At 46.9% G+C, this 27083-nt stretch overlaps 1 protein-coding gene across 4 annotated transcripts in view; it reads left to right on the top strand.

The window, feature by feature from the left end:
* Positions 1-27083, top strand: part of ASAP2 (ArfGAP with SH3 domain, ankyrin repeat and PH domain 2) — a 161752-nt gene that overhangs the window by 118467 nt on the left and 16202 nt on the right. For all 4 annotated transcript variants that reach the window (XM_036881890.2, XM_036881889.2, XM_036881887.2 and 1 more), the window contains exons 12-21: positions 4966-5053; positions 7234-7282; positions 7361-7527; positions 9721-9854; positions 16525-16619; positions 20850-21039; positions 22385-22470; positions 24176-24291; positions 25273-25340; positions 26632-26745. In XM_036881890.2, coding sequence (XP_036737785.2) covers positions 4966-5053; positions 7234-7282; positions 7361-7527; positions 9721-9854; positions 16525-16619; positions 20850-21039; positions 22385-22470; positions 24176-24291; positions 25273-25340; positions 26632-26745 — 1107 coding nt within the window. The remainder of the gene's footprint in view (positions 1-4965; positions 5054-7233; positions 7283-7360; positions 7528-9720; positions 9855-16524; positions 16620-20849; positions 21040-22384; positions 22471-24175; positions 24292-25272; positions 25341-26631; positions 26746-27083) is intronic.

Here is a 27083-nt window from a genome sequence, read left to right as displayed (position 1 = left end):
TCTCTGGAAATTGAACATCAGTCTTGGGAAGGTTTCTCCTTTTTCCATTAAGGGAAAAGTGTTTAAGTGGTCAGGACTGTGGGAGTCAGAAATCCAAGAAAAGAGCAATTTCAGTAACTTTATTATAGAAATCTAACACACTGCGCCCAACTTTAAGTCCTTTTTCTGTCATCTTGTGTATCAGAGCCCAGGCAGGAAATGGAGCCATGTATAATGAATCTATTCAAAAACCATATAATGAATCTGTTAAAAAACCAATCAGAGAAAAATGATTTACTAATCTGGCTTTCAGAGTCCAAGGATTTTAACCCCAGTTTCAAATACAGCCCTTCACACGGTGCTCCTTCCACAGTGGCTTAGGTTTATGGTCACCTTATCTGGTGTGATGGGATCTGGTGAAAACTGTGTAGGCTGGTAGACTTCTTTGAAAATGTCTAAAGGCCGAGGTGGTTGCCATTTTCTTGCTAATGAGAACACGGGATGGCTTGCATTTCTGCTCCCCGGGCCCGAGGCCTGCACCATGTGTCTGTTGGCAGCCTCAGTCCTGTGAGTAGGTGGTAGTGAAAAGAATGCTGGGTCTCCCCCTGCCTTCCCTGTTCTAAGTGGGTACCCGGGGAAAGACAGCACAGGCCCCTCTAGAAAGGTCATGCCTAGTGTGGTCTTCAGAGAAACAGCTCTTCTCAGTGCTTATGAGTAAGAAAATAGGGTGAAACCTCACTTGGGGAATGGCGTTCCATCGGGGGCCCCTCCTTTTCACTGACTGCTGTGGGATGGTGAGAGTAGAACTAGCATGTATCCGGTCATCTCAAGGGATCTCTTTGGGCCTCTCGCCTAGGGGATTTAATGTGCATCTTGCCTAGGCAAGGAAAGATCATCTCTTTTCTGAAATCCAATTTTTACTGGCCTTGGTTATGATTGCCACATAAGTCCTGGGGCCACGCAGTTTGGATCCTGATGTGTTCTTTCTGTATAGATGTGTGGGTGTGTGTTGGGTTTGAGTGCCATGAACTGAGGACAACGAATTTATTTTTATTGCCTCAGTGTGGAAAATTTCATAAAATAAGACTATGAGATTCATTTTGTACCTGTTTACAGCTTTGGTATATTTGCTTCATTAAAGTGTTCACTGAACCCAGGGCCTCAGCTTAAGCCAATGAATGCTTCTACCTCCATGAGAGATGGAAACAGGCCTGGCCATCCTTGCCGGACAGCATCAGCTTGCATTGCTTGTGCTTCGTCTCAAATGACACAGAGGCTTAGTTTTTCTAAATGTTGATAAGTTGCCTCAGTTTGGCAGATGGTACAGTTAAAACTAGCTCCACTAGCATGCTGACAGCTCACTCGTCACACAGCTGGCACATGGAGTGAGTGCCTTGTGTTCGGGGAACCCTCTCTAGGGAATCTGTGCTATCTGATGGCTCACGCTGCCCTAAGCAGCCTGGGCCCTGAGCAGGCGGCTGGAGTGGCAGCAGGAGGGGGCTGTGCCACTCTGCCCTGCCAGGAAAATGAGTGTGTTGGTCTAGAAGCCCTTCTGCCGCTCCTTTCCCCATGTGCATTTTTCGTGCTCTGGGAGGCCAAATCCTAACAGCTGCCTGCTCCTCCATCTCCTGAGTGTTTGCATGTAGTGACCTGAATTAACCTCCACTAAGAAAGAGTCAAGACATGCATTTTTTTATTGAGTTTTGTTTTAATTTTGCTCCTTGGGTAGCTTACCTATTTAGCCAGCGTCTCCCGACTGATTTACCACTAGGGGAAAAAAGGGGCAATTTTTTGAAGACATGACTGAGTCAATGGGAATCTAAGAGCAGCATCTGGTACTCAGTAGAGAAGCAGGTCTTTAAGTCATGGAGGCACAAAGGTATTTGCTCTGTTAGGAAACTGGCTTCTTCCCAGGAAGCCAGCAGCTTTCAGGGGGTATGAGATTGTTGTGTTGTGTACTCTAGCAGAGGGACAAGCAATGCCATCTGGAAGGAATTCAGTGAAAGCCCAAGTTGGTGCACCTGTTAGCCAAGGCTGGTTGTGTGTTCTGGCTCTGGAAAGAAGTGTTGCTTGGGACACAATAATTAATGAGGTATCCTCTTTGCCAAATTCGTAGCTTTGCCACACTGCCAAAGACTGGGGACTGGGTTAGGCTGGAAAAATGTCCATTGGTTCTTGCACAGTGTAAACTTCTTAAAAATGATTATCAGTCATGCAGAAACAAGTTATAAACTTACTTTTGAAGCCTGACAAATTTGGAAACAATGGACTGGCATGATACAAATTGGAGCTTCACTAAGAATCTAGGCCTTCGTGGCAGACACTGCGTCTGCAGGTCTGTTTTCACTCCTTCCTGAGTCTTCTACTAAACCAGAACTTCTCAAATTAGGCTCTCGAGGAACGCTGGGATCGATGAATCAGACAGAACTGTTCTATAGCTGAATTAAATGATGACACTTTTTCCCAAATTACAATAGCAGGGGTAGGAGGGGATTAAATGGATAGAATTTTGTTTTTAAAGTTTTTCTCCCATAAATTTTTCTTGTATACTTAATCTGAATAGACAAATAGCACACAACTATTAATGTAAAACAGAACAGCTGATACTGTTTAAAATGGTCAGCTTGTATGTTCTGTGGACCCCTTCTGTTTTTTTGTGGATTTTTTTGGTCTCCTTCCTTCTGAATTTATTTATTTGTTTGTTTGTTTACTTACTTATTTCTTTTTTTTTTTTAATTATTAAGGTATCATTGTGGACCCATTCTTATGGTGGTTACTTTTCAGTATGTAGCCACATGTGCCTTTATAATTGTTCCTGCTTCACAGATAAGCGCTGAATATTCTTCCATATTTTGTGGTATTCATACACTGTGAAGTAAGAAGTTTGTCCGATGGCAGTTGTCTCAGTCAGAATGACCAATTATCCCCAATGGCACGGGGGCCGCAAAAGAATACCAGTCGGGGCAGGGATGGGGAGGAGCGTGGCAGGGAAGAAGAGGTGGCATTAATTCAAACTCTTCTTTGCTGCACCAGGATACCTAAAGGTCTGCCCCGGTAAGTGACAGTGCTCACCGTGGAAGGCCACTCTGAGGACAGGAGGGAGGAGCAGGTAGGAGCTTGGGCTCTGGAGCCAGGCTGGCTCGTTCCAATGTTGACTTCACTGCTCCCAGGCTTGATCAATTTATTTAGCCTGCCCAGTATCTTTTTATGTATATAATGTAGCCAATACTTTATCTACAATTGGAATAGTTCCTATCTCAAAGGGCAGTTAGGAGAATTAAATGGATTCATTAAAAATGCTTAGAACAGTGCCTGTCTCAGATAAGCAAATATTATTAGCATTATTATTATTATTAATAGCTGAGTAAATGTAGCTAGTATTATTATTTAGAATCATCCTCTTGTCAATGAAAATGTTCCTGTGTTTATCAAAGTGCACCAACTCCTTTTATTGCTTCTGTGTCTAAGACTCAGTGGACACCAGCAATTTGGAAGTAGGCCAAGAATGTCACTAAATACACATATATAGTTTTTTGATCACTGGAGGTGAGAGGAGTAGCTGCTGACTTTATATGGGCCGAGCACTTGTGGTAAGGGGCTTGGCTGCTTCGTGGGGTGGGCTTCTACCCACCACTGGGGACATGGATCACTCGGCTGCTCGAGGAGCCATGTGATTCTGTTGGTGAAGACCCAAAATTGGATTGATGGTGCTTTTACTTAAAATTGTCAAGGTTTGTAAGATTAGGCAGAACTTGGAGTCTTTGAATTCTTATTTCTGATGATCTGAGGATTCTGTTAGGCATCTAATCTGTGGGGAGTATCCAGTGACTTCCACGTAACAGATGGGGTCAGCTTGACCGTGAACCAGGAGAGGCTAGTGCAGCCCTGTTTACCCAAGTCCTGCTTATCCAGACTTCCTTTTATCAAACCCAAATTGTTCACACTGCAAGGATCAGTCCTGGTTTAATGGAGACTCTACTCTTTCACCCCCACCTCTGGAGTTTAGTGGATGGGGTCTGTAAATGCAGGAGGTCTTCATTTACAGACCTCACAGGTCTGCCCTCATGTTGACGCACATGTATGTATCTCAATCCTAAATCCAAGCTTTTACAATTTCTTAATGCAGCTAGTGGCCACGGGAAGGGATGAACAAGAACAATTAAAGTGTAAGACATTTCATTTGATCTTTCCTAATTTAGCAGCTTTGTAGGTGGGTAGGATAAGCCATTCACATTTGGAAATTTTTCCAAGATTTAAGAGAGGAATTTTGCTGTTCACAAACTTTTTTTTTCTGAAATTATCATCTGTCCTTTGCTTTTTTCAACTAATTATGATAGTTTTTGACACAGTTATAAAATAGCCATTTTTGACACATCTCTGACAAAAATATATTCTGATCTCTTGTTACCATTGTTGGGGGGTGAGGTGGGGATATGTATGTGAATGAGGTGGGTTTGTTGAAAATTAAGTGACAGATGGTTGGCATTTAGGGTTATGAATCAACTATCTCATCACATAAGAATGTAGGGGAAATTATGCTGTGAGATTACTTTCACTGGAAGTGAGTGTTTACATACATGAAAACACTTTTAAAATCACCAGAAATTGAGCTGGGTGCCCATGTCACCCAGCCAACTATGTGAGTCATCAGTAGGATTCAGGATGGAATGGCTCAGAGCTTTAGCTGTGGAACGTTTTTCATCCTAGAAAGCCCACTGTTATCTGCGTCAAAGCCGGCCTTAGTTGTCTTGCTGTCTGGGTGGTGTGTGGACCACCAAGTGTCCCTTGCAGGGAGGAGCAGCTGCCCTCGGGGAGCCCAGATTCAAGGACACACTGTGATGTGCCTTTCTACATGAAGTCTGCCTTCTGAAAGCTATCTTCGCAAACAAATGAAAACCCTGTATTTTAATGAGAAAATTTACTATATAACTTTCCATTCCTTCCCACCCATCTCTGTTTTTTTGTTTGTTTGTTTTTTTTAAACAGGCTAACCGGCCTCCTGCAAAGCTCAACCTATTAACTTGCCAGGTGAAGACCAACCCCGAGGAGAAGAAGTGTTTTGACCTTATTTCACGTAAGTTCATTTCTGATGCTGAGCCACAAAGAAAATATTTGAACTCTCTTCTAGAGCATCAGTCCCATTGCAGACAGTGCATTTTAAAGAAGCAGTTTTTGAAGAGAAATGCCTTAATTTCCAGTGATACACATGCTTTTTCTTTCAACTCCCAGTTGTCTGCTTCCCGGTGTCTCTGGTTTGGCCTTGACTCTGAGGCGGCCCTGGTTTGCTCGTAGGCTCTGTAAATGTGGACACATGTTCTCAGCTCCCCCCAGTTTCAGTTTTCCTATTTGTAAACAAGGAGATTACACTAGTTCAGCCCTCAAGCCTAAAATCTTTTCACTTAACTATTAAAAAGGATAATTCTGCTGTCAAAGCTCCCATAGTTTGGGTGATGTTAGAAACACTGCACAGCTAACATAAGGTCTTCAGCAGAGCCTGGAAAATTTCATTTTTAAAATTGGTTTGTCTTCCCCACTACTTTCTGCTCCTGTCTGCACTTGTTTTTTGTGGCATACACGAAGGGAAGAATCACCCCAGAACCATTGATGGTGGCGAGTGTCTACTCAGCATCCCCTAAGAAAAAAAGACAAGGACCAGCATGTCTCTGGAAAACCAGAGGCGGCCCTTTTGTCCTCGGCAGCTTTAGGCCGCAGGGCTGCAGTTTTGGGGGAAGGAAGGCCTGGCTCCCTTTCGGAAGTCAATTATTAGGGATTTGGGCACATAAGTTGTATTTGTAGAGGAAAACTCTAGACCGAGCATTTTGGAAAGAGGAGTGCCTTGTATTTGCCTCAGCGTCCCTGAGCCTGAAGATGTCTGTTGGGTTGTATTACTGAGGGCTAGGAAGTTTTTTACTGTATAACTCAATGCTCACAGCAAACTTGTGAAGTAATTATGACCATCTTCCCCTTCCTAGGTGAGGAGACAGAGGCCCATGGTAGTTATGCCTTGTACCCCATCTCCCCATTCTGACATGCGCTGCACTGCACTGCAGGGAGGCACTGAGCAGAGTGATGTGTGGAAGGGCTTTGGATGGTGTTGGTTCTGTTCTTCAGATGCTAGACTGATTTGTGAAATACGGGTTGACTTTATTCTGTGTATAATCCCGGGTCCCTACCCAGTCTAGTAAGGTCACAGATTCATTTACCCTTCTCATTGGAGCGTGCTCTCAGATCCTTTGTTTGTACAAGATGGTGTACACATGTAAAACTGACCATAGTTGAAAATGTGGTTGCTGTTGGGGTTATCGACCTCTAGAGAGCCAAAGTTTGAGTTAAAGGGAGGGAACCTGACAGAATAATCTGATGTTGACCAGAGGCCAGGGAACAGTTGGAGGATTTTAGACCTTTCCATTTTCTGAAGAGGTAATCCGTGACAAGCACCATGTGACCCTTCAGGACCTGATTGGCACTTGGTAGTTAACAAAGCTTGCTAAATCCTGTGCGGGCGAAGGTGGGTGCAGGCACCCCCTCTGCTTGCCCATGGAACCCCGCTTAGGGAGGTGCACAAGCAGTTATTTCGGCCTCAAAAACAACTTCAAAGCATTCCCCAACCTACACACATTAATAGCATGTTAGGTACCAAGGAGGCTCGGTAGCTGATAAGTGCCTAATACTACCAAGCATGAATGACCACATTCCTTGGATGTGTGGGAAGGCGGTCCTGGGTAAATCTGATTTTCTGGCAAGCTGGCATTTGCCAAGATTCCATCCATGGCTTTGCTCTAGTGCCTAATGCATAATAAATGTCTTTAGGCAAGTGCTTCCAGCCTGTGCTACCCTGAAGGGCTTACTGAGTCTGAATTCCTGAGGTATTCACTTTAGAAAACTCTTTTACTCTTCAAAGGGCTCTAACAATTACTTTTGGGGGCCAACTACTATATAGCATGTTAAAAAAAATTAAGCTTTTGAAAGGATGGTGATAATTTAATTGAATAGCTCCAGTCTTTGGAAGTTGAATCTCTTTAGACTTGAATGGATAACAGAGCAGGTTCATTAATGTGGATTACAAGGCCACAGTTAACCTGTCAAGGGCAGGCATATAAAGGATGTGAGAAAGTGCTTGATTTTATACAAATTGTTAATGTCCTAGCAGAGAGTTAAGATTACTTCTGGGGTTAATTATAAAACATTTCCTTTTGGAATTGCTTATGGATTTCTGTCTGGGCTCACAACTGACAAAACTCCTTTGCCATGCAGATGACAGGACATACCACTTTCAAGCAGAAGATGAACAGGAATGTCAAATGTAAGTTATTTGGAAGTGGGACTTGGGGCTGGGACTCAACAGTACTTGGGGTTTAACAGTGTCTCTGTTGTTTGCTAGCTGGATGTCTGTGCTGCAAAACAGCAAAGAAGAAGCTTTAAATAATGCATTTAAGGGAGATGACAACACTGGGGAGAATAACATAGTCCAGGAACTGACGAAGGAGATCATCTCTGAAGTCCAGAGGATGACGGGCAATGACGTGTGCTGTGACTGCGGGGCGCCAGGTGACCCAGGGCCCCCATCCTGCTCTAGGGCATTTCAGTCTCCTTCCGATTCACAAAACCCTGTCACTGAGTCTCCCTTTCATGTCATACAAAGTTCAGTTCTGCTCAGCCTGACCACATCCTGTGCCATCTGGTGGTGGGAGTGGGAAGATACTCATCTCTGGGCCTCAGGGCAGGATGGGTAGAGGGCCTGAGACTGAAGCCAGCCTTTCAGTGCTTTCGGAGACCGGAAACCCCAAGCTCAGAGTGGGGTGAAACCAAGGTCATCTGGCCATCATGTGGGCTCCGGAGGCTGGGTAGGGATGGCCTTTCCTGGGAGTTACTCCATCCTCCTCTTGTGCTACTTGTAGAATGTGTGCAGTAATGCTAAGCTGCTATCTAGTCTGTGGCCCTGGAAGGGGCACTTCCTCTGTTAGGTACCACTTTTCCTATATGGAATGGGAAGGAACTGGTCAAGATTGTTTTCGGGTTCCCTCCAGGTGTCACACTTTGGGAAATGAGATGTTTGTTTCAGCATTTTAGATAAAGCCTGGTAAGGGCATAGTTTTTTAATGGACAGAGTATCATTGTAGGTTTTAACAGCTAGTATTTTAAGAGTTTATGGAGTTGACTTATTCTGATTAAGTTGGGATCGTGTTGGGGAGTTGGGGGAGCTGTGGAGTAGCCTTTTCTAAACATTTATAAAATGAGGAAGATGGTGGCTTGGCCAGCATGGTCACTTACTCTTTCATTCTATGAGTTTTTCATTAAAAAAACAACCCAAATAGAGTGAACAGTTGAGAAGTGTCATGAGTTTCCTGTTACCCTAAAGGCCATATTTGAGGGTGATTTAGGGGATTACCCCATGGGGTCTTAGACCCATTGAAAAATACCTTAAGCAGAAGATGAAGTAGGAAATGATAAGCAGTGAATTGTGCTTTTTCCTAAGGACAATTATAATACTTGGACTTTTGAAACACTCTTGTAAAGAAGCTGAATCTGTGTACATTTTTGTTTGAACATGCTAAGACCATATAGGTGAAGTGAAAGTTGATGTGAAGTCTAAATGTACACTCACACCTACCAAAAGCATGGAACAGTAGAGATGTTAGTCTAGATCTAGTGAACAGAAGACGCAGGTGTCCAGAGTATTTCCTTCCATCGACAACATTTTTTATAACCTGAAAAATAACTTCACAATTATCTGTTGACCAAGGTTGCAGTATTTACCTGCTGTGACTTTCTAAGGACAAGCAGTTCTGAAAAGAATGGAACTTATGGGCTGTGATAATGTGCTCAATTGCATTTTATTTTGAAAGCCCCATTTTCAGTAAGTTCATTATTCATCTGACAGGCATTTCTTGAGTACCTACTGTGTGCCAAGCACCTAGTAGGATGCTTCATTGAGTAAATACAGGTGCTCTGAGGGGAAAGACTGTGATGCAGGTCATGGTGCGGTGCAAGTATGGGTTTGAGCCCAGGTCAAGGCAGGACTGCAGTTTGGCCCTGTACCCACGTGAACCTCGAGCAAGCCCTTCTCCTTTCTGGGATGACATCCCCCGTTTGCCTCCTGGCACTCTTACATGCATTAGGTGAGGTATGTGTGAAAGTACCTATAATTTCTGAAGCTCTCACAATCAGAGCTATTATTGCTACTACCAAAGTGCTGAACACAGAGCATGGCATCAGCTCATAGTGTGTTCTCTGTCGTTACTATTAGCATTTTGTAACCGTGCAGACATGAATGTTTTAAGTTGGTTCCCCACATGGTACTAGACTTAGGCAGGCCTTTTTTTTTTTCTCTGCCGCCCCCCCACCCCCTCCCACTTTGCTGGTACTAGCAGGTGGGTGACGTGCAGGGTCTGTACTCAGGATGGACCCCAAGGTTCCCGTGGCCACTAGAGGGCACTGAGCCCTCTTTATTCTCATGCACACCACCACCTGTCACTTGGGAATGCTTATGAAGGAAGGGGAGGGTAGGAGGAGAAATGAGTAAGTAAATGGAGGGGTGGGAAGAGGAGGGAGAACAGATGAGGGCACATGTGCATTTTGTGCCAATGGTGGTAATTATGGATGGATGAGGGGACTGGCTGCCCAAGGATCAGGAACATGCTCGTGCTCAAAACTCCATGTTCAGTAACTAAGCAGGAAAACATTCTGACCCCTGGCCCTCTACTTGCTATGAGCTCCAATTTTTCCTGTTGTCTTTGGCAGATCCTACGTGGCTTTCCACCAATCTGGGCATCCTGACCTGCATTGAGTGTTCTGGAATCCATCGAGAGCTGGGTGTTCACTACTCCAGGATGCAATCCCTGACGTTAGATGTGTTAGGAACATCTGAGCTGCTGGTAATTTTCAAGTCCTTGATTTTGGAATGAAGTACATAAGCTGAAATCTAAGTTTTTATTTTGGCTTTCAAATTCACTTTGTTTCTTGAAATTCCACTGGGCTGGTGGTTGTTAATATTTCAGATGGATTTGGGCAATTAGAAACTCATTGATAATTCCTCCTTCTTAGTTACTACTGGTTGAGGCACTTCTTGTTGCAAAAACTTCATTCTTAAATGAATCAAGTGAAGTGAAAGTGAGAAAGGAACACTGAGATGGATGTGAGACTTTGGAGTAGGGTGGTGGCACTGTCAGGTCCACCTCCCCTGCTGGACAGATGCAGAACAGAGCCAGAGGCTACAAAGGACTCATCCTCCCTGAGTCACAGCGGATTTTCTGCCAGGCGTGTGGTGTCCATCCTCCAGTGGACTTCTCCTCTGCCCTCCTGGTCTTCCTTTGGGAGAGATACTGGTCTTTGCTTTCACTGACTTTGTTTCTAAAAGAACCTTATTCTTGGTTTAGGAATAACACGTAAGCCATGTGACATAGAATGATACTGGAGTTAAAAGCACTTTCTGTGAAATAACTTCCAGAGACTTGAGACTGTGGCGCTACCAAGAAACAAGGCATATCACACCTGGATGCTTTGGGGCCACCTAAGACACGAGCTTTCGTGGCCTGTTTTCAGAGTCTGTAATTGCTGCTTAGAAAGCAGTGTTAAAATTCTTTCTTGGAGTGGCTGGGGTTGGACAATAAACAGTAAGTGGATACTGATTGCCATTGATTTTAATGGAAAGAGCAGTTGTCTTGACAGAAAATCATTTGTTGTGGTCAGTATAGCTCTCAAGGGGCCATAAATCTTATTGATGACAACACTGGATCCACCTTGTCTGAACTTGTAATGCATTTTGAACTATCTGGTCAAATCCTTCCGGTCTTTCCAAGTGATTCCTTTATGAATTGAAAGACAAAGTTGGGAGAAACTGGAGTGGATTCTGGTAGCCCAGTTAGTAACCACTCTGATTGCTTAAAGTCTGAAACCAAGCTAGACTTGGCAAGACACAAGCAGTGTATTCTTAGTTACACGCTGTGATTACTGTTAATGTAATAATGCGTTCAGCCTGTGCAGAGCTGTGTGTGTACAAGTGGTGTCCTGGCTGATTTGATGATGGCGTAGATTTGAGATTCTCACTGTATTTTCAAAGAAACACAAATTACTTCTCAGTAAGCACTGGTAAACTACAACAGAGTGTCTATACTGCCATACTGCGTTCCTTGAGACACTGGCAAAATAATAATTGCTTATCTTTTCCTAGCACTTTGGCAAAGCACTTAATCTGTAAGAGCTCATTTGCCCTTCACTACAGCCCTGTGACCTTGGTATGTTTCCCCCACTGTACAAAGGAAGAACTGAGGCTTAGAATGTTTTATTAATATGCTCAAGCTTATGTAATTATTCAAGTGCCAGCTCTGGGGTGGGGACCCCTTTGCTCTGATTCCAGGACTCACACTCTCCTTATCTAAGTCTCTTTCCTCTGTAATCATCGAAAAGCAAACAGTAAAAGGCCGCTGGAATCACATGGCATTTATTTCCCACCCTCTGCATGCCCTGACCTGTGTCTGGTTTCTGGACACTCACAGCAGGTGGACGTCTTCTCACCTCTCTCCCCAGCCCTGTTTACCATGTGCCAGGACTGCGGATATGACATCCTGTCCAAAACCCTCATTGCTCAGCCATTAGGTTAAGTGATAGAGTGATAGAGTGCGTGTGTCAAGTGCTAGTGTTCATTTGTAAAGCATGAGCATTTCGAGCCTTTTTAGAGCAGCTGGGTTATTTTGTTTTGCTTAGACAGTCAGATGCTTGAACAAGATTTCCTGAAGGCTTGATACACATACTTCTCTTTGTGTGTGTGTGTGTGTGTGTGTGTGTGTGTGTATTTAGGTTTACCTCTGGCACATGTTAAGAACTATATCAGCTATCATTATTATCTCCTCTTCCAAGATGATTTTAAGAAAATCCTTTCACAAAACTGATTTGTGTGTTCTGATGTGTGTCTCGACCGGGAGGTCCCACTCGGGTTTGTCTCCTCCACTTCTGAACCTTTCAGGTTCCTAGAGCAGTGACGTCAGTGTCTTGAGCTAATTTGTTTATCATCATATGTGTTCTTGTGCAGCACTCATTAAATCTCTTCCTACCCTATTAAAGGAAATAAGAGGGTGAACTGGAAAAGAACTTCACAGCACCTCTCTGGGTGCAGGCTGGACAGAGTTACTTTATAGGAACAGTGTGTCTACCTTTCAGGTAAACCAGGAACAGCGCTCACATCTTGGGGTGCTGTGCTGTGACAGAAGGATTTTTAAATGGCCGAACAGACAGCGAGTACTTGAGCAGGAATTTTCATTCTCTGGCTGGCATCATGGTCCTAAATAGACAGCTGCTCACCCCCCAAAGTGGCACTCCTGTCCTCTTATATGGCCTCACTACATCCCTCTTGGTAGAAGTCTTTTGCTTAAATCTGTAAGTTATTTTCTGGCCTCGGGTTTGCAATCACTTTCATCAGATGGCATTCTGGGCGGTCTCACCATTTCCTTTGTGATCTGATTCTATTTGAAAGCATGCTTGATTTCCATGTTAAATGAATGGATTTCAGCAGCAATTATGAGGGCAACTGGTTAGCAGTAATCTTTTCTTCCCTTTACCTGTCTTTAGAATTATTTCTTATTCAATGGAAAGAAACTAGGCTGATTGAAGTATGAGATGAGTTCTGGGAGTCACGGTGTTCTAATTAAGTGCTCACCAGCTCAGTACTGTAGACTTTTAAACAGCCTACTTCCAGAAAGCTTCCTGTTAAGCACAGATTTCAAAAGGTAAATTTCCTCCTTCACATGCTTATGATTTCATCAAAGATTTTCAGTTCACACATAAAACAGTGTCATTGGTTCCAGGGTCCTAGTATCATATGATCCATTTCACAACATAAGTGAAATAAATATAAGAAATTTTGATATTGCAGAATCGAATTCAAGTCGATAATTTACAAATCTTCCATCAAATTGACGAACAGGGTCAGGAACCTCAGGAGCACATGTTACTGACTCAGGCCTCTGTTCCGTGAGTTTCTCATGAGGTGGTTAGCAAGCTGTCGAGTAGAAAGAGGGTCAGCCATCAGCCAGATCAAAAAGAGCGTATGGGGAGGAACGCCCTCGAGAGACTAGGAACTCCCTTATGGGGGATAACTGGTGTGTCACCTGAGCCTGAAATGAAGCCCCTCAGCATACCAAGGGCAACAAGAAATGTCATACCAGCTGCCATTTATTGAGCAACTTTATGCTTCAGGCATTGCTGTAGGTGCTTTACACCCTTCCCAGCCAACGTGAACAAGAATTCTGTCTTCAGAAAGGAGGCCAGAGACATGAAGTCACTGGCCCACGCACCTGAGCCAGGAGTTACACCCAGACCATCAGACGCCAGAGCCTGTGTTTCTTCTTTCTTTTAAATTGCAACTCTCAACTTTTTTTTAACCACAAACTCTTATCAGAAAAAGTTGAGCACCAAAACATATACAATATATAAAATAATTTTTATCTATACTACTTAAGTAAGTAAAAAGTATATACTTTGCAAAATATATCAAAATTAGAATGTTTAAAGGCTTTGGTAAAAACAGAATATATAATTTTTTTTCCATGAGCCTTAGAGTATTTTTTTGTGCCCCCTTCTTTCAATGCAAAAAATTAGAGCTCCCTGCAATTCTTAGCTCTGCCTGCTGGGGTCAAATTGTTTCACTTCCCTGGGCCTTTATCCAATTATACGTTTGCTGCAGGAGCAACATGCTCCCTAAGCCTTCCACACTTCTTGAGACTGGAGGGGCCAAATAAATAACACCCCACAGATTTGAAACCAGTTGAGAAATCAAAAGTCTGATTTGTTGTTGAAAGAAGCTGAACTGGCTGATGAGGTTCACACAGGCAGTGACAGCACCCTGGCCTCTGCACCTCCGACCTCATGTCGCCCACTCAGGTGCAGGCAGCAGAGCAGCCTGACCAACCTCTGAGGCCTGTGGTGTCCTCTTGGGGGAGAGGCTGAGCTCCAGGCAGGGAATCCTTTCTCTACATTGCCCTTTCTCTACATTGCCCTTCCTCTAGGTGGGTAAGAACAGAGAAGAATGTCACAGTAACTGATGTCCCTCCACCTGGAAACATGCAAACATGCAAACAGGGCAGGAAGCCTCCCCTATCTTCACTCCAAATTCGAAAAACAATTTCTAGATGAAAATCTAAGGCCTCTTTCTGGCCTAGAGGGCCCTGCAGGTAGAAGTTCAGGGTGTCTGGAAACAGGGATTCCTGGTACCTCTCCTCAGGGTGCGTCTGTGCAGGGAGGCTCACCTGCAAGGCAAGTGTGGCAGAGCCGATCAGGTAACTGCTGCCTCTGTTCTCACAGCCAGTGCACACTTCTACTCCAGCCCTCCTTGCTGGGCATTTCTTTTTCTTTTTAATTCATTTCTGTCTCATTAGACAGAGCCCCTTCGAGCAGGGTCGTGTCTCATGCCCAATGCCGAGCACACCTGAGGAGTCCGTGTGCGTTCTTGGGCTGACTGGGAGTCACCCCTCTGAGTGATGTAGCACTTGGACACTCAGGCCCTTCTGGATCTGACTGTGCCCTGTGTCTGCCTCGGCACAGCCCTTAAGCTTACGGTGGCTGGTACTCAGGGAGTGGAGGGCGTGTGTGCTGGAAGTGCTTAGCGCCAGCCTGCCCGCTTCCTTGGCTCCGCCCCATTGGCCTGCTGGGACTGACATTCTCTGGACTTGACCGTGCAGCCTCCATCGGCGAAGGCTCTGCTCTGTTGAGGATTCTGAGGGAGCTCTTGGCAAGCCGAAATGTTCACCAGAGCTTGGCAAATGGAGGCAACACGGTTCTCTGCGTTGGACAAGTGTGACGCGTGGAGGTGGTGGCTCCCTGGACCAGCTGTCCCCAAGTAAACCAGCCAAACCCAAGCAGAAGGGAAGCAGCTTTCCTGTTCCCCGGGAACTCTCCTCCTCTCACCGCCTCCCATCTGCTTATCATAGGCGAGGAGACGTGTGGGCCCCTCGCTCACAGGGAGACACTGGCTTGTTCTGCCACTCACCTTCAGAAAATGACTCAAAGTGCTTGGCCTGGGGGACAGTGTCCACGTTATATTGAAAGACGACAGCGTTAGCATGCGCCTGGCTCTGAATGGGCTCTGATACTAGGGGCCAGTCCTGTATCTGATGCTGACTACCCAAGAATCCTTCCCAGGCATTGGCTCCATGGTGCATCGGCACCTGTCCCCTGGCGTGGTGAGCCACCCTGACTATCAGCCCCATGTCTGAGGGAAACTGCAGCGAGGCAGCCTGGGGTTTGCCACCTGACGATGACTTGAGGCCACCAGGACTTAGAACCAAGGTGGAGTTGTGGTGCTTTAGAAGCATGAAGGAAGCATCTAGGAGTCTCTGCTCACTTATCAAGGACAAGGTCAAGTTAGGAAGGCTCATCATCCAGTTATTAACCTGTCCCATGTGTTTCTTTTATCCTTCAGCATCTCATGATCCTGTTTCAATGTGTCATGTCACTCGCCACCATGATGGTCCACAGTGTCTCACCCAGATCCTTCTGGCCACTCCCTTGAGCCAGTTCCCAGAGGGAGGGGGCAGTTCAGGCAGCAGCCTCACCCCCCAGCACATCCCCCTTGACCTTTGTCTGCATAATTCATTGAGAGGAGAACGTTGGAAGCCACTGGCACCCCGATAACACCATTGCCAATGTGCTTTCTCTCCAAAGCGCTGTGCCACATGCTGCCTTCTGGTTCTGTTTGTTTCAGTCAACAGGCAACACTGAGGAAGTTGCTCTGGAAACTGATCTGTCAGGGGCTGTGCTGGTCCTGGAAGATGCCTAAATCCCTGCTTCTAGGGAGCTCCTGGTCTCTCCGTGTTTATGCTTCCGTTCTGGAGATGGCCAGTTGCTGCATCATCAGGTCAGCTTGACTGAGGCAAACATTTACCTCAGTGTCTGCTGTGTAGAGCACAGTGCCTGGCATGCAGTAAGCATTAATTAAAATGTGTTCATTTAATTTTTAACAAGTCAGAAGGCTGATTGGCCGGGGAGGACCTTATATTTGGAACAAATGCATTACATTTTTAGTGCTTAAGTTTACTGAATGCCTTCACCTAAATTGTCCCATGTCATCATTATCACAAACCAGTGAGGTAGGTGTCATTTCCATTGTGCTGATGAAAAATGAAGCTCAGGTAAACTGAACTTGCCTGTGGTCACAAAGGCAGCAAATAGGACTGTGATTTGCACCTGTATCTTTGTTTCCGAGACCAGCCCCCTCTCCTCTGTGTCAGAGCTGCCTCCCTTGGGGGGGTAAGTAAGGGCGGTCAGCTCCGTTTCAGCTGGAGCACAGATGGATTAGGGCGGAAGCTCCCTGCGCATGTTGGTGCTCTATCCAGGCGCCGTCTTACAAGAACACTCTCCTGTGATGGGCGTGCCCCTTTCTCCCTCTGGTGTCATGGGCACCTTTGGGGTTGGGTTTTGTCCATCTTCATTAAAGGCAAACCACTGTATTGCTCTATTTCTTAGTGGCCATTAAATTATTAGATGTGTGAGTGGTGTGTAGCAGTGGAATGTATTAATAATTGAGTGCCTTGAAACAGACTCTTGTTTTTGCAGCTTGCCAAGAACATTGGGAATGCAGGCTTTAATGAGATCATGGAGTGCTGCCTTCCAGCTGAGGACTCAGTCAAGCCCAACCCATGCAGTGACATGTAAGTATGGGACTAGCTGTTCTTGCTTTCTGAGCAAAGGCTGGCCTTGTACCCAAGCCTCAGAGAGCTGGGGAGTGACAAGTTCAGAGTACATCAGTTGTTGCTTCTTTAGGGAATAAGTCAGCCCAAGTTGCTTTTTTCTCTTAAGTCACTTGATTCTTTTTGGGTGTCCAAATAGAAGTTTGGTGTGGCTGTTTTTCTTAGGAAGAGGCCGCAGGAAGGCTCTGTCTGTGAAGGCGGTGCAGTGAGTTTCCACCTCCGCTGGTGGTGTGCGGGACACCCTTGCCATCTGCATAGGGCAGTGCGGGCACTCTCCTGTCTTAGTCTCGGCATGAATTCTGAGCCTCTGAGAGGGTTCATTAGTTGGTTGGCTGTCGTAGATACATGTATAATTCTCTTTCCCAGTGTCCTTGCAAATGTGGCATTGTTTCCATCAAAGTTTTGTTTCTGTTGCACTGTTGACATAAAACCTGAATGAGAATGTTATGTGCCTCATGCATCCAGCTGGCACATTAGGGGATTTTCGTGCCAGTCTTACCAAACAAAGCATAACTTGCCCAGATTGCACTGATCTTTGAGAGCGAGGTGGCTGGGAGGCTGACCTGTCAGGGCAGTGCACTCCCTTCCCTCTTTAGACTTCAGCCCTGTTAGGTGTGGAGGGCCTGTCTGCTTGCAAGAGGGCTGGGGTTGCAAACCGCCGTAGTATGCTGCCCAGTGAGGCAGCCGGAGGAGGGCAGAGGGGACGGCCCCAGGCCAGGTCAGAGAGACAGCACCTGCATCTGAGTGGTGAGTCTGGGTCAAGTATTGGGGCAGGAAAGGGGGAGATGAGAAATATATGCTAAGAGTAGAAAAATTCATTTATAAGGAGGCTTTTCCCTTGGAATAAGCCTGAGATGGAATTGATGGCACCAGTTCTCTAAAGGACACTGGGCGAGGAACAACGAGCAGAGGCTTTAGGGGAGGTTTTACATGCAGGTGGTAGTATACAGGCCCTTTGCAAAAGCAGAGAATTTAGATTTTTGTGACCATTTTCAGGGGTCTTCAGAAAGCTAAGATTGCAGGGTCTGTGTTCTTTGGTGTTTGGGTCAGCTATCTGAGAAGAGTAGGAATGGGCGGGCGCTGTGTCCATCCTGCACCCTCACGGGTATCGGTGTCTGCAGGGAGCTTTTCATGTTTGAGCCCTGTAGCAGATGTTTGTGGTGTTGCATTTCTATGAGAATGATTGGGTGTGGTTTTAGATGCCAGGCTCGTGGCTTACAAGGTTATTACCTTCTCTGGATGCAGGTCTGGATGAGATGCAAATCTGTTCTTACCCAGACCTGGAGAGGCAGTATGGGACATAAAAATCCCATGCCTTACCCGATGGTGGGACCTGGGTAGATTCGATAACTTCTCAGGACCTTTCCTCTCATGTAAACAGGGAAATCCCCACCTCACAGAGCCATGGGGCATCAGTGGGATCATGAGGTGACACGGGCCGCACTTGGTGTGAGCAGCTCTGCCTGCTCGCCGTGGTCTGGGCCACAGAAGCTCAGCTCCGTGCACTGCTTCCACAGACCCTGAAATGCTAGGGTCCCCTCAGCTTAGGTTTCAGTTAGAGAGTTACCCGGGGGTGAGCCAGCTCTTCCTGGGATAGCTGTAAGGTCCTGTTTAGTAAAGGAAACTTCACAGTCCAGTATAGTGGGCTTATTTACTGTTACAGACACCTGCTGTCATGGAGAAAGTGCCAGGGCTCTGAGATACTGATCAGTTTTGAACAAAGTGTATAATGAATAATTTCTTCCCAGTACCAAGGACCCTTTCAAAAGCAGAGAATTTGTTTATTCTGAGGCTAGATGATTATAAAAAATAAATACTGTCTGCTTGGAATCCTTCAGTAGAAATGCATAAATGTAAATGCTTTGAGACGCCTCCCCCCACACCCGTGGCACAAATGGAAAGGAACCTTACCCCTCCCCCTCTTTGGCAAAATGCCACCTACTTTCACAGCTCCTCAGTTGGAATTAATCACGGCTCTGTGCTCCTGTGGCATTCAGCTCTATTTTAAAACATTTCATTCCACTTTATGTCAGACCCAGGTATTTATGTATATTTTTATAATAAATTGCTTCCTGCTCATTTTCGTATTTCCCACCACAGTGTGTGCTTATGGTGGTTCAGTACATATTTAATGAATCAGCAAAGTCAAGATAAAGTCCCACCTCTGTTTGTTTTATAATCTAAGATTTTACTTCCAGATGAAAAGAAGCATTGTTTCTGGCTTTATCTCGAGACGGCATTCCACCTGCAGATATGTCTGTGGAAGGGAGAAGCCAAAGACTCTCTAGGGGCCTGAATACCCAGACTTTGGGTTTTAGGGGTGTCGAGAGGTATAAGCAGTCAGGAAGGGATGCAGCCAGATTTGTATCTGCTTACGGAGGCACAACTGTTTCTCTTGCGCAATTTGGGATGCTTCTCCAAGCCCTGTCCTACGGGAATAGAAGCAGCCCCTCCTGACCACATGCCAAGTGCATTGTTACACTAAGTTCATTGCTTTTTTCCAAAAGCCTAAGCCTTTCAAAAAAAAGGGGCTAAGAAGAGGTCTCACTGGCAGAGTAAACTTCCCTCACAAAGCTGGGGAGTGTGGTGTCACATAAAACAGATTGGTGCCCCTGCTTGTGTGGGGACAACCTTCATGGGACACAAAGCCCTGGACACATTAATAATATGTTAAAAACATAATTAAAAGATCCAGTTTATCTCTAGCCCCTTCCTGGTGAGGGTGTTGTGGCGGGGGGGTGTCATAATGATGATTGTCCCACAGTGATTATTCAAACTGCCTAGAACTTGACAACCATCCAGTCCAGACACCTGTCAGGAACCCATGGAGTTTCGTGTGAATCATCAGACAGTTGTCAGATATGGCGTGTCAACCCTATACGGTCCCTGAGCCATCTCTGGGCATCATGCTGTGCCAGGAGGCCCTGCCAGGAGAGCTGAGATTGCTCAAGGGAGCTCACCAGCTGCTCAAGGAAATAGAATTTAATGTCACCTCGATGGACTTCTGTTTACTTATCTGCAAGTTGCAAGTTGGTGATGAAAAATAGTCGACAGCATTGTGGTGTGGATCAGATGAGTCAGCCTATCTCAGCTCAATGCACAGGCCCAGGAAGGGTACATGGAGGTGACACGTGAGAATGCATCACAGCTTGCACAGAGTCTGCGTGCATAAACACCCAGGTGCTGGATGTGTTAGGTGACTTAATCAGAGGTATTTCTCTCTGGGGTGGACTCTTGCCACACCCTGGAGGCCTGGAGTTGGCCTGTCCACTCCCCAACTTTGGTGTGCTTCAGCCAGGTCCCCCGTGGTGGTGACGTGAGGGGCTTGGTAACTGACTGTAGTAAAGCAGATGCAGTTGGCACAGCCCTGGTGCAGGGCTGCCATGAGCAGTGACTGAGCCGAGAAGGGCCAACCAGGTTCCCCCTGCCCTGTGCCACCATTAGCCCTGTCTTCTTTCCCTGTTGTTATGGTAACTCCATCTGGTTTCCAGAAGGCTGTGCTAAATACTTAAATGTTCTGTCTCATTTAATCCTGTGACAGCCCTGTGCGCAGCCTTGTCTAGGGAGGGAGGCTAACAGAGATTGAGTAGCTTGCCCCCAAGTCACCCAGACGGAAGCATCGGGGCCGCTTTGAGATCCAGCCATCCGACCGAGAGCCTGGCTCTCCCTGCACACTCAGACTGAGCCACAGGCTTCTTTGGCTCCTTCCAAGTTACTGCCTCTCCCATTCCCTGGAGAGGTGGAGTCTGTGAACACATTGCCACATAAAGGCCAGAAAGTGGATGTCAAGGACTGGCGGTTCATTTTGGTCCATCAGACACGTAGTGAATACCTTTTCTGCCAGGTGTGGTGCTCATAAACAAGAAGATGTAGTCTTTGCCCTGGAGGGGCCTGCAGCCTCCATAACCTGGCCAGGGCAAGGCCCCCGGACCCCCGCACTGGGCCTGATGCCTCTTGTGTTGGAAGCTCGGATTTCAGTGCTTCTTGAAAGTGTTCCAAGTTGTCAGTGAATGCAGGCCCTGCAGCAGAGTCACACGGCAGCTCGCTTCCCTGCTCCAGGTTTTTCTGCCAACGCTTCCTATGAGGAGGTGTGGGCAGGGTTTTTTTTAAAGTTGTTGTAGATGATTGAAGGTTAGATATGTTTAAATGGAGGCACTTAATCATTTACAGGGCAATTATGTTTGATTTCAGGAATGTAAGAAAGGACTACATTACTGCCAAGTACATTGAGAGGAAGTATGCAAGGAAAAAACACGTGGATAACACGGCCAGACTTCACAGCCTTTGTGAGGCCGTCAAAACGAGAGATATTTTTGGATTGCTCCAAGCGTATGCCAATGGTGTGGATCTTACAGAAAAAATCCCACTGGCCAATGGACATGTAAGAGTGTGACTTGCTACTTTAAAAAAAAAGGGTGCTGGTGAAGTGGCAAGGCAGTGTAATGAGAAATGCTGGCAGCATAGTTCTCTAAAAGAAGACATCACCGAGTTCAGGGAGAAGAAATGGGTGGTTTCTTCTTAAACAAAACATGTAGTACCAGATCTGGAAAGTAAGCCCGTTCCCTGGGGGAAGGGAGCAGCTTCTCAGTGGCCCAAGCAACCTGCAGGAAGACCGACCTGCCTCCCACGAGACCTGTGGTGCCCCCCTACCCCAGGCACACGGGGAGCTCAGCAGCAGCCCCGAGGCCACACTGGGAGGGAGAGTTCTGATAGCCCTTCAGCCTGAGCCCCCCACACCCACCTTCTAAGGGAGCAGGAGTGGAAGAGACAGGATCAGGTCCACAGGAAACAACCCAAGTGTCACGAGTCAGTGTGTGTCCTAATTCTCTTCCACATGCCCTTGTGGACTCACACATGTATTCCCTTGAAATCTCTTTACCCTTGAATAAAGCTGCCCAGAGCTAGGGGTTGCCCCTTAGCAGCTGAGCACATTCTATGGAGCCTTAATGTTCAGTGTCTGAGACTAAGAAGGTGAGAGAGGGGACTCAAGCCTTGGTGGGGTGGGGTGGGGCACGCTGGGCTCTGTGCTGTGCACAGCCTGAGGACAGGTGTGGCCCCAGCCAACAGAGAGGCTGGGCAGGCTGAAGGGGCAGTGCCTTCCTCCGTCCACTGTCCCCCCTCCATGGATATTCCCTCTGCCTCCAGCTCTCCCACCCACCCATCTACCTGAAGCAACATTCATTTGGTCTCTCCCCCACCTACCAGAACTTCCTTTCAGAAAAGGCAGTGGTAATCATGTGCCCCTAGTATGAATTGAAGACAGTCATGTTTTAATATTGATGGCCTTGCATGTAAGTATAGAATAAAGAACTTTAACCCTGTTTTCAGAATAAACACTTAATGTTTACTCAGAGAACAAGAATAAGAGACTCAGGCACAGGAGGCCTGGGGAGCCCTCCTGGGGTCGTGGAGCTGAGGCCCCTGCTTACAGGGAGCACCTCGTGCTGCTGGTGCAGGAACCGGGACATAAGGCTGAGGCGACTTTTAAAGGAAACGCCTGAATTCCTCGTTTCCCATCAAGTTAGGAATAGGACCAGTCTCAAAATTGCGGCTTCCTAAGGGCAGCGAGTTTGCTATAGAGATGAACAGGGCCCTATATGTCTGAGAGAGAAGTTTACTGAAGGAAAGAATAAAAGGCTTTTAGAAGAAGGATGCATAACCTCACTCACATTGGGCACGGAATTGACGGCTCCTGGGATTCTGGGATGTTTCTGTTTGGTCTTCAGGAGCCAGATGAAACCGCCCTCCACCTCGCAGTCCGATCTGTGGACAGGACGTCTCTTCACATCGTAGACTTTTTAGTTCAGAACAGGTAGGTGTTCTAAAGGTAGGGGAGGCATTTGACTTAGTTCCTTGGTGTTTCTGCAGAAGCAATCAGGTGTGCCTCATTGTTTCAGTTGTGCATTTTCTAAGGTCTAAACATGAATTAAGGACAGGAAAAGCACTACCAGGCATGGGCTGCCAATACGATCCTAAGAAAGCCCTGGAGGGAGAGGACAGAGACCCTTTGCAGTATCTGCAAGATTCAACTTCCTGTGTTTGGGTCTCAGCAAGACACCATGTCAATACGTCTGATCAATTCTGGGCCCCTGGGAAGCAGACTGTGTCTCTGGCCCCCATGACCACTCTCTGTGCCATCCTCAGACTTGTCCCACAAGACCCAAGCAGGGTGCACTGAGCAGAGGAGAGAGCTAAGAGGGACTCAGAGATCAACACTTCAGCCACCAGCCTAAGCTGAGATTGTAACCCACAGCACTAGGTTGTAGCATTTTGTTTGGTTTGCACATTTTTACTTTTTAATTAGAAGTTGCCTTTGGAGAGCAGGTGCACAGGTAGAGTGGCCCAGCCCCTGCAGTACCCTTGTCCCTTGTTCCATGCGTCCTGCCTTACTCGGTGCATTGCCCACCTAGCAGCAGAGAGCTGGAGGTGAAGACCCGTCAGAGTGTACTTGACCTGCTTGTGGTTTAGGGGGTGCACTGGAGGGGGCAGTGCAGGTTAAAAGCCACTGAAATTGCTCAAATGTAGTGGGAGTTGCCTAGTGCAGAAGCAAGGTGGTAATTTGCATGTCTGCCTTTTCCTGCTGGCCCTGGGGGAGGAGAGAAGAAATGGCATGGGTAGCGGATCTTGGGGCAGGGCAGCTCCCTGCCCTGGGGTCAGCGGTTTGCTGGACTCACCATGGAAGCCTCGAGGGTGGCCCTGTGCTCCGATGGAGCCTGATGCCCACCCAGTGACTAGAGCGCCACTCAGCGAACAGTGGATTAAACAGATGAATGCTGCCACCATGCCTCAGTGTAAATTCTCAGAGGGCAAGAGAAGGGAGAACAGAAGGAGTTCAGCAGAAGAGAGATCACAAAGTAAGGCTTATTTTCACGCTGAAAGTGTAGCAGGTCCCATCCTGATGGGAGCAATGGGCATCACCTCTGGTGGCCACCCTTTTGTTCCCACTTGTCTGTGCAGAGAGCACAAAGCCCTGCTGTCCTTCCTCCTCAGAATCAGGGCTGCCTCTGCCTTTTTTGGGATAACCTGCTCCTGTTTTACACTGGGAGCACTTCTGAAATCTTCCGATCCCCCCTTAGGCCTATTTCACGGCAGTCTAGGGCAAACAAGCTCAGAGGGAAGCTTTAGGACTCTGGATTTTGGAAAAGTGGCTTTTCCCCTTCCTGGTGAGAGTGTCAGTGAAACAAGCTTAATGTAAAATGCTCGCCTCGTCCCAAGTCATGCAGGCTTCTGGGTACTGAGAAGCAGGAGGGCTGCTCTTGGCCCCTTGGCCCTGCTCAGCAGCAGCACATGCCTCTCCCTTCAAGGTCTCTCTGCCCTCGCTGCCGTTAGCTCCCCGACAGTGCCACATCCACAGGCTGGGGTGGTGCTGCATCCCACCCACCTTGTGGGGGATTGGGAGAAATCCTCCTCCTGTGGTTCTGACTGCTTGGCGCGCCTGCCTGTGCTGCCTCCCACCCCCCCCCCACCCCCCCGGCCTCTGGTGACTCACTTTCTCTTTCCACCCCCGCTCCGGCCAGTGGGAACCTGGATAAGCAGACAGGGAAGGGCAGCACGGCGCTGCACTACTGCTGCCTGACGGACAACGCCGAGTGCCTCAAGCTCCTCCTGCGGGGCAAGGCCTCCATTGAGATAGGTGAGCCGCCTGCTGCCCGCCTCCTGTCTCCTGTGTGCAGCTCCTGCACTGCTGCGGGGCCCTGGCCGGGGCTAGGGGGAGCCCTGCCCTTGAGAGGGGACCTCTGTGCATGTTCTGAGCAGCAGCGTGGCACATCCTCACCAGCACTTCTCCATCACTCAGAAGCATTTTAAGGGTTGTGAGAGGCAGAGGGCAGGCCCTGCAGCTATCCCTGATACAGAGGGGAACGTGGACAAGGTTTGGGACTTCTCACCCACCTGGGACCAGATCTAGCCTCTTCCTGGCTCCAGGTTGCAAGGTTTCTGGTGGGAGACTATTTACTGCCCTCCTGTCATTGGCACCCAGTCACCTCTGAGAGGGACCCCTTGATCTGTGTGGCCTTCATCCATCCCTCTACCCTGGAGCCCTGCCGTACTGACCATCAGCCAGGCAGTCTAGCCAAGGGCACCAGCTGGGATTATGTCAAGGGGAAGTGTTTTTGAAGAACCATTGAGCAGATAGTAAAGAGAGCAGAAGAAGGCAGCACCTGCCTGAGCCGAGTTTCTTGTTTAAAAATTAATAATCAAACCTTGTTGTCTGAGGCTTATTTAGAAGAAAATACGCAATTTCAGGTTACATACTGCTTAAAAAGAGGTGTAAAGTTGATTATAATTGGGTGCCAGGAACTACAGTAGCAGTCCTCTTGGTTAGAGAATTATGGTGGCTGCTTTATGCGATGACCTGTAGTTTGCATATTGATTTTTATTTGTTTTCATGATTAACTCAGACCTTGTGTTAAAGGTCTTACTGACTATACACTGCTGCAGGTCCATGCAATTACAAGACAAATTCAAATCCAGCTAAGTCAAACTAGCTGGATTTCATTAGTCTTGTTCAATTTACTTCAGTGCTGTTTCAATGCATCTCTTTTTAACTGCCATTCAATGTCAGGCTATTGCTTGTTTTTGTGCTAACATGGCCTCTTGTTGCCCTGCCTTTTAGCTAATGAGTCAGGAGAGACGCCGCTGGACATTGCCAGGCGCCTCAGGCACGAGCGCTGTGAGGAGTTGGTGAGTCTCCTGGGCCAAGCCTGGCCTGCCCCCATGAGGAGCACCTCTCTGAGCCCCATGGCATGGGTCCCGGTGGGAAGACTTGGAGAAAGTGTAATGGGGAGTCTCTAGAGAGGAGGTGACCACCACTCTGATAGTCACACTTGCAACCCAAGTCAGTATTTGCTGGTTGGCCATGTTGGTATCAGCCTGTGTGATCTGGGGCTGTGGAGCAGAGGCCAGGAGGTTGCCACCACTTTGGCTATTCTCTGGAATCTATGAGCTGTTGGCTCACCTCTATGTAGAAGTTCGCCACAGCTGGACTTCTGGTTTTATTCCCTATCCCCAAATCACTGGGGTCATTCTGCACCATATTTTCCCATTTTAGAAGCAGCAGCAGGGTGGCCAGTGGACAGAGCCCACCAGGTCAGGCAGACGTGGGCTTGCAGAATGCTGTGACTTGGCAAAGTCAGGCCAGCTCTTTCCACTGGGACCCCCTGATTTGTATGGTGAAGTCAGCCCTATCACTGTGCAAGGTTGTGGCATAATTATTGTTGAGCTCTGTAAAGCAGTGGGCACATAGTAAGTGTTCAATAAGTACAACTATTCATAGTGACTGCTGAAGACATGTAGGGTAAGTAACAGGTACTAGTCTAAGCACTTTAATCTTGATAACTACCTTATCCCATGGTTTCTACTACTATCCCTATTTTACAAATGAGGAAATGGGCACAGAAGGGTCAAGTAACTTGTCCAAGGTCACACAGCTGCTCTCTGGCTATGGAGAAAATTAAGCTTTAATGGGTGCTAAGACACCCACTTTATCTAATGAATTAACTTCTCACCTATGCATCTAGAATGGAATTAGCTATCTACATTCCTTGAAAAAATAGTTGTCCACATCATTCTCTCATGCTGGTCAAAAAAGGCTGGGTTAACATTTAGTGGACATGTTTATTCTCCATAGGTTGAGTTTGTGTCCGTGTGCAGTTGTTGGTACCCACAGGCTGACCGTCATCCTTTGGATCTCATATATCCCTTGCCTGCACACCGTAGATGTACAGAGCACTTAATGGGAGTTATCAGGTTTGAGTTATAAGGTCATTTGTGAATTAGGGAGAGGGTCTTAACCTGAGACCCAGAGATTTAAATTGGCTGGACTTGAACGAAGGTGCGGTGTCTCTGCCTCCCCAGCCAGGGCTCCTGACCTCCCTGTGCCGCTGCCTGCTGTCTTCTGTATGACTGGGGAGATGCCCGCTGCAGGTGGCTGAGTGCCTGAGCAGCATCACCGACAATCTTTTGTTCTCCTCAGCTGACCCAAGCCTTATCTGGAAGGTTTAATTCCCACGTGCACGTCGAATATGAATGGCGATTGCTCCATGAAGACCTGGATGAAAGTGATGATGATGTGGATGAGAAATTGCAGGTCTGTGCCAGGTTGTAAAACGTTAGGAGTTTTATGACAAGCTTCATTCAGAGCAATGTGGGCCCTAGCCTGTAATCAGAGCAGAAAGCTGTTTTGTAGAAAAGAAAGAGTTTACTTTTTGCTTCCATAGATATCAGTAGGTTTTGGTTTCAAACTTCCCACAAAATGCCTCCTGTCTCCCAGCTCCTATACATGTTAATTTAAAGGGCTTTGAGTTATGTAATCATAGGTAGCTGCTTATCTTTTGTATGAAGGAAAGGGCCTTTGACTGGTGGGTTTTAGAGGAAGCTCATTCACTGTGGATGTTGTGATAAGGAGCCAGGTTTCCCCCAGTATTG

This window comes from Manis pentadactyla, chromosome 2 (assembly GCF_030020395.1).
Source record: "Manis pentadactyla isolate mManPen7 chromosome 2, mManPen7.hap1, whole genome shotgun sequence".
In the NCBI taxonomy this organism is placed as follows: domain Eukaryota; kingdom Metazoa; phylum Chordata; class Mammalia; order Pholidota; family Manidae; genus Manis; species Manis pentadactyla.
Note: the sequence above shows the minus strand (reverse complement) of the source record. Positions and strands in the feature narration are given on the sequence as shown.